This window comes from Carassius auratus, unplaced genomic scaffold, assembly GCF_003368295.1.
Source record: "Carassius auratus strain Wakin unplaced genomic scaffold, ASM336829v1 scaf_tig00215316, whole genome shotgun sequence".
NCBI classification, from domain to species: Eukaryota; Metazoa; Chordata; class Actinopteri; order Cypriniformes; family Cyprinidae; genus Carassius; species Carassius auratus.
In genome coordinates this window covers 1652842-1664152 of record NW_020528035.1, presented here as the reverse complement: position 1 = coordinate 1664152, position 11311 = coordinate 1652842, and the positions used below count along the sequence as shown (strand labels likewise).

General features: G+C 35.0%; 1 protein-coding gene across 1 annotated transcript; it reads right to left on the bottom strand.

Moving 5' to 3' along the window:
* Positions 1 to 50: 50 nt before the first annotated feature.
* fktn (fukutin) lies at positions 51 to 8437 on the bottom strand. Its single transcript, XM_026260040.1, has 10 exons — positions 8229 to 8437; positions 7979 to 8127; positions 7646 to 7702; positions 6778 to 6978; positions 6364 to 6641; positions 5475 to 5607; positions 5221 to 5350; positions 3987 to 4120; positions 1265 to 1389; positions 51 to 783 (listed from the first exon to the last, which is right to left on the bottom strand). The coding sequence occupies exons 2-10, from the start codon at positions 8096 to 8098 to the stop codon at positions 570 to 572; spliced, it is 1392 nt and encodes a 463-aa protein (XP_026115825.1). The 5' UTR covers positions 8099 to 8127; positions 8229 to 8437; the 3' UTR covers positions 51 to 569.
* Between the last annotated feature and the right edge of the window lie 2874 nt (positions 8438 to 11311).

Genomic DNA, 11311 nt, shown 5'->3' with positions numbered 1-11311 from the left:
TAAGTAATACATCAGCAATTAAATTTTTTCATAAGAAAGAATAGCCTAAATAGTTCACACTGGAGTTTATTATTCAATAAAAACACAATACATATCAGTACCCAGGACAATGCACAGCAGCAATTTATTTACACATTCTCGCATCAAATTGGAAACTACCTTCTTTGATAGGACAGATTATTTACATCAGTGGTCTCAAACTTGATTCCTGGAGGGCCACAGCTCTGCGGCTCCCAACTCACACCTGCTTGGAAGATTCTAAATGATCATGAAGACCTTAATCAGCGGGATCAGGTGTTTAATTAGGATTGGAGCTAAACTGTGCAGAGCTGTGGCCCTCTAGGAATTGATTTAGAGACCGATGATTTCCATGAATAAAACAAATCTCTTCACCACATTAGATTTTCATTGTTCTCTTAGTGTTACAAAGGCAGTCAATGTCTGCAGACTTTAAAGGAACACTGAAACATTTTCACAGGGGCTAACTTTCGACTTTGTAGTAGCTTAGGGTAACTGCAATGACCCATATTAACTGGAGTATAACAAGATACTTTAACTCCCATGATGCTTCAGTAAACTTGAATGACATCATCCCATTCCCTCACAGGCCACACACCATTCTCGTGTACGTTAAACGGAGAGGTCTTCCAGTCCCAGGTTTTCACAGGAACATTCCAGTTGGGTCCATAGTTGGCCATCACATAGTCCCCGGTTTCACAGGGAACTCTGACCTTTAGCTCCATCAGCTCAGTCCAACACAAACTGAATCGTGGGAACACATATCTGTAACGAAACAATACAAATAAAAGAAGATATATTAAAAACAAAGAAATAGTTCTAACAACAATGTTCTGCAACAGGTTCACAAACTTATTCTTCCCACTGTCAATGTAATTTACTTTAAAACAATTAAACAAATCAAAATTCATCTGAAATTTTTGTTATGAGACAAAGACAAATTTTTCAGATTCCCTGAAAAATGTTGTGAGAATCGGACAAATGGCCTTAAAGTTAGAAAAGACATTTTGTTATTCAAAATTACCAACGAACAATCAGAAAACATTGAAAATTTTCACAAAATTCCAGAAAAACAAAAACAAAACAAAAAACAGGCCGCAATCCCTTGCAGTGAATCGTAGAGGTCTTCATGGGTCTACTTGGATCTGAAAAACTCCAGGTCTGACCCAAGACCCGAGCAGGTTCTTGTCCAAAACTTGTTTAAAGCAAATGTTCAACTGATAATAGAATACTTTCTAATACTCACTTGAATTTTTTGCCACTCTTTGCCTGTGTGCCTCCGTTCCAGACAATGTCACCTTCATCATAAAAAAAGAAAATGTCCAGTTTCACATCATTTCCCTGAAAGGAGAGCTCCAAACTATCCTCAACCTGAAATTTAAATAAAAGAAGGGTGAAAATATGTCTGGGCCTTGATTTATCCTTAAACAAATTGATCAATCCTACTTTATTCATCAAGTTTTTCCATTGTGATGTAACTTTGACAATTAAACGCAGCCTAGGCAGGAACATATTATAATGAATTACTCGTCATTACTGTAACATTAAAAAGCCTAGCTTAATATCATCTAGCATAAATTTGTAAGTATATATTGACAATTTAATGTACCGTATTTTTCGGACTATAAGTCGCACCTGAGTATAAGTCGCATCAGTCCAAAAATACGTCATGATGAGGAAAAAAACATATATAAGTTGCACTGGACTATAAGTCGCATTTATTTAGAACCAAGAACCAAGAGAAAACATTATCGTCTACAGCCACGAGAGGATGCTCTATGTCTTCAGTGGTAGACTACAGGAGTGCCCTCTCGCGGCTGTAGACGGTAATGTTTTCTATTGGTTAATTTCTCTCGGTTCATGTCAAATTAATTTTGATAAGTCGCACCTGACTATAAATCGCAGGACCAGGCAAACTATGAAAAAAGTGCAACTTATAGTCCGGAAAATACGGTATGTGAACTGAACTGAATGTATGCTCATTAAAAATTTTAAAAGACAGGAAGACCCTTGAGACCCTCATTCATCTTCAGAACACAAATTGAGATATTAATGAAATCCAAGAGCTTCCTGACCCTCCATTGACAGTAAGGGTACTACCACGATCAAGGCACAGAAATGCAGCAGGGAAACCGGTAAAATAGTATCAGCATACGTTATTTACGTGCAGAGCCGCAACAGACGGGATGCAGAGGAGAAGAGTTGTTTCTGAAAGTTTTTTTCTTTTTTCTTTGCACACAAACAGTATTCTTGTACAGTTGAACCCTGATGTCACATGGATTATTTTAATGATGTCCTTGCTATATTTCTGTTCCTTGATCTTGGTAGAACCTCTGCTGTCTATGGAGGGTCAGAAAGCTCTCAGATTTCATCAATAAATATCTTAATTTGTTTTCCGAAGATGAACTAAGGTCTTACGGCCAGGTCATGGAGGGGCACTACAGTTACACCACAAGTACAGTTTTGTGTTAAAAAAATAAAAATAGTTGCATCAAAATTACTCAACCCCTCAGAGATGGCAGTACTTTACAAATACAAGCTTTTCTTAAAAGTTCACTGGCATATTAAAAGTGATATTGTAAATATATCATGTAATATTTTTGAGTTATAAGATTTTTTAATAATACTGCTTTGTCATAATTATTCAACCCCTATTCAACATTGCTGTTTTTAAATCACTTATTTGCATGATGTCAAAACACAATTAAGCATTTAGAAACTATTAAAAACAGAATTAGCTAGAGCTGTTACACATACGTACAGTTAGCCCATGCATGTGCTGAAGTTGAGTAGCAAAAATGTCAACAGAGATCTCACAAAAGCTAAAGAGAATAATTATTGTAATACTTTAGAAAGGCTAAGGCTATTTGAAGATTTCCAAGACATTGAAAGCTCCTAGAGACACAGCTCTCAGCCTTATTCCTTAGTTTAAAGTGTGTTTTACCAGAAAACCTTTGAGGGTGTTGAAGAAAAAGCACAATATCATAAAATGTTTAATCAGAGCAACTGAAGAAAATCTGCCATGTTAACCCAAAGACTTGCAAGATGACCCGATGCAGTGTGAAAGACATGTATAGACATGTGGAGCTCTGGAGGAATGTTTTATGGAGTGATGTGACCAAACTGGAACTTTTTGGACCCATGGATCAGCGGTATGTCTGCTGCAAAACAGACAAAGCTCATAAGCAGAAGAACACCATCTCCATCCTCAAACTTGGAGGTGGATCAGTCCTGTTATGGGGTTTCTTAACTGTAGCAGGGAGTGGAAATTATGTCTGTATGAAGGACATCTTGGATTCTTTGAGGTATCAGGCCATTTTGACAAGAATTGTGATGACTTTGGTGCAAAGACTGAAGCTGATGATCAATGGACTTTCCTGCAGGACAGTCATCCCAAAGTACACATCCAAATCTACTTCTGCTTGGTTCAGAGATCAGTCATAGAATGTGCTTGAGTGACCTGTTCAGTCTCCAGGCTTAATTCTCATTGCAAATATCTGGTTGTGAAAACCAAAGATTATCAGTGATCTGAAAGCTTTTTCGGGTGTGGAATGGGCCAAAACTGTAGTAGAGAGGTGACAGAAGCTTCTAAACACTTACAGACATCGTTTATTGGTGATTTTAAAGAATAAAAGATTCTGCACAAAGGGGGTTGAATAATTTTGAACATGACTGTTTAGAGCCAATTTGAATTCTATCATGATTCATCAGTGTTCCATTCTCAGAATCACTCAAAAGTGTATTAACAAACTTTCTCTTATACTTTACTGATGCCTTTGTTGAATTGATTTCATAAAATGTTGTTCTCCGCAGCAAAATATCTTGCAGGTCAAGGGGGTTGAATAATTCTGAACTGTATGTATGTGTGTGTGTGTGTGTGTGTGTGTGTATGTGTATGTGTGTGTGTGTGTATATATATATATATATATATATATATATATATATATATATATATAATAAAACAATACCTTCCCAAACTTGTGTTTCAGTGGGAGACCAGCCTTCTGAAATGCCTGAGTGATGTCATGCCTGTAATCTTTTATCCATATGCCCAGATCGACGTCTTTACTGTAAGGAATGATGTTACACTGCCTGTACCAACCTGACATTGGGGTTGAACGCAGAGAAAGGGGAAACAGCAAATGGGTGACTTTCTATTGCTATTCCAAATTGACAGGGCATAGCTTGTAAGACATTGGAAAAGCAATTGCAAATGGACTTTGAGTTTCCCTTTGAAAGACAAATACACAGAAAAAAAATGGAAACAGAAATGCCTAATAATACATCAATATCATTCCATTATCATGCTTTAAAAATAAAGCTTACAAAGATCTATAGTCTGTGATCCATCGTAATGCAAGTTTGGCATATGTGACCCTGGACCACAAAACCAGTCATAAGGCATTTTTTTTAATTGAATGTATACGTTCTCTGTAAGTTGAATAAATAAGCTTTCCATTGATGTTGATGTATGATTTGTTAGGATAGGACAATATTTGGCCAAGATACAACTATTTGAAAATCTGAAATCTGAGGGTGCAAAAAAAAATTAATATTGAGAAAATCGCCTTTAAATTTGTCCAAATGAAGTTCTTAGCAATGCATATTACTAATCAAAAATTACGTTTTTATAAATTTACAATAGGAAATTTACAAAATATCTTCATGGAACATGATCTTTACTTAATATCCCAATTTATGGCATAAACTCAATTATTTTGACCCATAAAATGTGTTGTTGGCTATTGCTACAAATATACCCCAGCGACATAAGACTGGTATCGTACTCCAGGGTCATGTATCGATTGATGCAAGACTCATATTTTAAGTGCTGTGTTTTATCACGAGTTACATAATCAGATTACTTTTTTCACGTAACTAGTAAAGTAATGCATTTTTTTATTTATAAGAGAATAACTCTTGAGTTACTTTTTCAACAAAGTAACAGTAGTTTTCCCTTTAACTGACTGACAGCTCTTCTGATCCCATGCTGAGAGAGTTTCATTTTTTTTTTTTTATTGCTGAAGTGCGATGAACTTTCTTCTCCTATGTCTTAATCAGAATTGCAACACAACTGAAAGCTTTGTTTTACATAAAAAGTAACTGTAATTAGTTACTTTTTTAGGGAGTAACGCTATATTTTTAATGCATTACATTTTAAAGTAATTTTTCCCAACACTACATATGTTCAGAGCCTCTTACCAAGACAGGTTCCACTGCTGAGCCAGAAGGGAACTCCAAGCACAGAGAGGACTTTAGAAGCAAGATGAAGCAGACTTTTAGCCTTCATCCTAAAGTCCACAGCCTCTGGAGAGGTGTCTTCTGGATACAGCTGCACACAATTATTTTGACTCTGAGCCCCAAATATATTCAAAGCTTACACCAGATAAAACAGTCCAATTAAGATATTCAAACACATACACTTCTTGCTTTTATTTCCCATCAATCAACAGTACCTGGTAAAAGGCCTTGGCTTCTTTGCAGTGACACTCCAGAAAGCGACTGCTGGAATGCTCATGGAGGAAACGGGAGTAGTTTTTGGGGATTCTTACGTCAAGGCCATCAAGAGTGGTTAGAATGAGCTCTGGCCTGAAAGAAAGTCATGAAATTAAACAATGCATGTCAAATCTTCATTTTTCCCCACTAGAATTAGCTTTTCTTTTCTTTTTTAAATTGTGGAAACTGTGGAGAAATGTAGCACTGCATCACTTGCTCACCAATGGATGCTCTGCAGTGAATGGGTGCCGTCAGAATTAGAGCCCACACAGCTGATAAAAACATCACAATAATCCACACCACTCCAGTTCATCGAGTAATGTGTTTGTAAAACAAATGCATCAAGGCTTTTAAACTTTAAATTGTCACTTCTGACCAAAATAGGCTGTCTCTAGTGAAAAGTCCATCCCCTGTTGTCATGTTTTGGCTTGTAATCAGTGCTTGATCTGTGCATATTTCTCTCCCGATTCAGATGGAATTACTTGAAAACACAATATTATAGACAAAGGACTCTTAGCAACGGTTTAAAGATAAAATAGTCTTGATGAATTTGTTTTTTACACGCATCCTTTGGCTTCAAAAGAGCTGGAGTCGTGTGGACTGCTTGTGGATTATTGTGAAATTTTTACATTTAAAATAAATGTATGCATTTAGCAGACGCTTTTATCCAAAAGCGACTTACAGTGCATTCAGGATAACAATTTTTACCTAACATGTGTTCCCTGGAAATCGAACCCACAACCTTGTGTTGCTAACACAATGCTCCACCACTTCAGCCACAGGAACACTATATTTCAGACATTTACTTCACTTGACATTTCTGTGAACATGCTGTAATCATGGCGTCACCTGTCATAGGCCCCAGCATGACGGCCAAAGTCCAGTTTTCCGAAAGGGGCGAATGTTCTGTCCATACTGCTTCTCAGCCTGAGAGGGCCATGCCAGAGGTACTTCCCACTGCGCTCGTACAGAACGACCACGTGAACCAGACGACTGTTAAAGCGGAACAGGAAGTGCAGTGGTATTTCTTTTGCTGTCAGATCATCCATGCTGATCAGTCTGGGGTCTTTCCCATGAACCTCCAGCAGCTCCAGACCTCGCTCTGCTGCTGCATCCAATAAGGCGGCCTGCAGAAATATAGAGAAGTATTATTCTTGCGTTAAACTATTGTAAGAATGAACTATGTTTGTGAGAAAAAAGATGAAGATCGAAGTCAAATCTTCCTTAAATGCTTAAAAGAGGCCATTTTTGCTGCTTCCTCACATCATATTTCCAGAGGTTTCCGAAAAGTGCAAAGGTTGTGAAGTCCCTGTGTGTGCAGAGGAAACTGCAGTGGGGCTCTTTCAGCTGACTGTCCCTGTAGAGAACTGCATCCTGGGACAGGAGGTTCAGAGACGCAGTGTCGACCAGAAACACAGGCAATTTAAACTTATGGACCAGCCCCAGGAACCTCTTCAGCAAATGCTAGATTAAAAAAAATAAAAAACAGAGAAAGCGAGACAAAATATTAGCAAATGACAGTCTAATAAAACATTCTGTTGGCTTATTGACTGTAATGTTTGAAATTGTTAGCTAAAAGTGTGCTGAGTTTTCTGGCTTCAGAAGGCAGGAACAGTCGACATAGTTATGAAGTTCAGAGTGCATTCTATATGGGTAAAAGGCAAGTATGATGAAGCTAGGCAGATTTTAGTCAGACTAATATTAAAAACTTAACTGACAGAGTGTTATAAGGGCTCTCGATGCGGGCTGCTTGCTGTACTCACTTTATGAGGGACATATCATTTTTACGCTAATGTTTATTCTGTTTAGACTGCATGGGCAGACATATGAATATTCTTCCTTCAGACTATATATTTGACAGAGATCCCACGACTGTTTGTGGAGAATGGTGTGTATTCTGAACTGTTTACTGAATTTGTCTTGTTCTTTTATGCGTTTTATGTTTATTGTTGATTATAAAGTGCTTTGGAAAAGTGCTATAAAATGACAATTTATTATAATAAGGATGAACTAGGTTGTTGTATCCCTTTTCTTTCTCTCGCTGGTGAGCAGCAGCTACAACATTAACCTTAACGACAGATTTAGAGCCATAGATTAAATTTTTTATAATTAATATAACAATTTCACTCACCCAATGCGCCTCTTTTCCGGACAGATATCCTTTACTACTCAATGCGTCAAGTCCATTCTGCAGTGACAGAAATAATTTATGATGACTTTCATTTTATTAATAAATTAAGCACAGGCTGTGACTGTGTGTGTGTGTGTGTAGTATTATAATATTTTTATTAAACACAGAATTCACTGCAATACAGTAAAGGAAACTGCCATTGAAAAAAGTCACAATTAAAATTATACTGAAATATTTATTTATGTTAGGCTATAATCTCTGACAAAAATATCAACGTTTTTTAGGACAGTAAAGTAACATGTTTGATGTTTTGTAGGGGTTTTGTCCTGTCACCTGTGATGAATACTGTCTGTAGTTATAGAGCTGGAAGAGGAGGAATATGGAGCTGGCAGCGATGAGGAGACTCAACACAAATGTCCTGTTTATTCTAGCCATTAGTCCTGCTGCTGACATTTGACATATCTGTGCTCATACAGACACAGCTGAGAGCAGAGGAATGAGGAAAACAAAAATACACACATCTGCATAACGTGATATCAGAATATATGATATTATAATAGCTAATAGCTTCTTATAAACTTACCAGGAGCAGGAAACGCTGAATATCTGCTTAATCACAATCATTTATACAGTTCTTTATTCTGTCTGTGTTTTCGCCTCAGATTTACAGCACACTGAGACCGTAGGCCAGGAGGGACATCTCTAAAACGCGTTGCGAAAATAGTCTTAATAGCGTTGGGGCGAGCGAGGTGTGCCAGGGGTGAACTTTCCAGGTTTTTTTTACAAAAAGACTGTTTTTAATACATGTCAGCTGAGGAGAGACTTAATTAAATTAGAACTTATGTGTTTATGTTTAATGTTTGTCATTAAATACTTCTTTTTCATGAAACAACATTAGGAGTTTACAACGGAAAAAACACGGACAATTTTACGACTGGTAGTGCTCTGTTTACGGCACTTCTCCTTCATTTCTATGGTATCCGGAAAAAGTGATTGACAGTCGTAAAACGCCGAAATATATTCAAATAATGTTATTGGTTTATAAGGAACATGTGATCCATGTCGTTGTCCAACGAGAGAGCCGCGCATGTCGGTATCTTCTTACATAGTAAGAGCTCTGGCGTTTATGGAAAGCCTTTTTAACATTTAATCTTTAAGCTGTAGGCTACTAGTATCTTTTTTCAAGTTACTAGTAATTATTTTTTAGATACTAGTATCTTTTCCATTAAGCACTAGTACTTATTCATTAACTACTAGTGCTCATTTTTTAGGTACTAGTGCTTATTATTTAGGTACTAGTGCTTATTCTTTAGGCACTAGTGTCTTTTGTAAAGTTACTAGTACTTAATCATTAGATACTAGTACTCAATCATTAGATACTAGTACTTATTCATTAGATACTAGTGCTTATTTATTAGGTACTAGTACTTATTAGATACTAGTACTTATTGATTAAATACTAGTATTTATTTATTAGACACTAGTACTTATTCATTAGCTACTAGTACTTAATTCAATAGTGACTAGTAACTTTTATATTGTTACTAGTAACAAATTCAAATTTTTTGCTATTGAATTCTATGGGGATCTGTCATTGAGATATCAACTATTGAGTTTTGATTATTATGTATTCCACTAGTGACTAGTACTTAATTTTTAAGTACTAGTAGTTATTCATTTGGTACTAGTATGTATTTTTAGATACTAGTACTCATTCATTAGATAGTACCTATTAAATAGACACTAGTACTTATTCATTAGATACTATTACTTATTATTAGATACTATTACTTATCAATTAGATACTAGTACTTATTTATTAGATACTAGTACACATTTATTAGATACTACTACTTATCCTAAATGTTACTAGTATGTTTTTTTATTTTACTAGTAATTTTTTTGTTGAACTCTACTGTAGCCATTTGGACTAGTCATAACATAAGACGAGTAAAAAAGAAGATCTGACTAGTAAGATAAGAATAGTTACTAGTAGTGATTAAAAAAGGTACCAGTGTTTAAAAAATAAGAAATAGTACCTAATGAATAAGTACCAGTATCTAAAGTACTACTAGTATGGAAAGCCTTTTTAACTTTTAATCTATAAGCTGTACTAGTATCTTTTTTCAAGTTACTAGTACTTATTTTTTAGATACTAGTATCTTTTCCATTAAGTACTAGTACTTATTCATTAGGTACTAGTGCTTATTCACTAAATACTAGTACTTATTCTTTAGGTACTAGTGTCTTTTGTAAAGTTACTAGTACTTATTTATTAGATACTAGTACTTAATCATAAGATACTAGTACTTATTCATTAAATACTAGTGCTTATTTATTAGGTACTAGTACTTATTCATTAGATACTAGTACTTAATTATTAGGTACATGTATTTATTAATTAGATACTAGTACTTATTGATTAAATACTAGTACTTATTTATTAGATACTAGTATTTATTTATAAGGCACTAGTACTTATTCATTAGATACCAGTACTTAATTCAATAGTGACTAGTAACCTTTATATTGTTACTAGTAACAAATTAAATTTTTTGCTATTGACTTCTATGGGGTTCCGTCATTGAGATATCAACTATTGAGTTTTGACTAGTATGTATTCCACTAGTGATTAGTACTTAATTTGTATGTACTAGTAGTTATTCATTAGGTACTAGTGTGTATTTTTTAGATGCTAGTACTCATTCATTAGATACTAGTACCTATTAAATAGACACTAGTACTTATTCATTAGATACTAGTACTTATCAATTAGATACTAGTACTTATTATTAGATACTAGTACTTATTCATTAGGTACTAGTGCTTATTTATTAAAAACTAGTTCTCATTCATTAGATACTAGTACCTATTAAATAGATACTAGTACTTATTTAATAGATACTAGTACACATTTATTAAATACTAGTACTTATTCTAAATGTTACTAGTATGATTTTTTATTTTACTAGTCATTTTTTTTTTGTTGAACTCTACTGTAGCCATTTGGAGTAGTCATAACATAAGACGAGTAAAAAAGCAGATCTGACTAGTAAGATAAGAATAGTTACTAGTAGTGATTAAAAAAGGTACTAGTGTCTAAAGAATAAGAACTAGTACCTAATGAATAACTACTAGTATCTATTAAATAAGAACTAGTATCTAATGAATAAGTACCAGTATCTAAAAAATAAGTACTAGTATCTAATGAATACTTACTAGTAATATTTCAATAGATACTAGACACTATTGCAATAATTACTAGTCAGAAATTAAAAGATGATATCAAAAACAGAATAACTCCGAGTCTCTGTTCGTTTGGAGATATCTTCAACCTCATTAAGAACTAGTAAGAACGCATTTGGAGATATCTTCATTTAAACAGATCATTTCATAAACATGAGTACCTCTCCACCGTCCAATCAGAGTCCACATTGTAAGACAACACGCAGAATAAATTTGCATTAGGATTGCATTTTAAACTTTATTCTCATAAAAATATGCGCGATTGTTTGAAGAGCAGAGATAAAAGCATATATTGTCGCAGTCATTGTTTATTTTCATCAAGTTTAATCACTAAAACGTCTATGAATGTTATTCAGCTACATCTACAGCGAAAGCTGAATTTCCTGGAACTGCATCAGTGAGTCTCACTTGTGGAGTTTC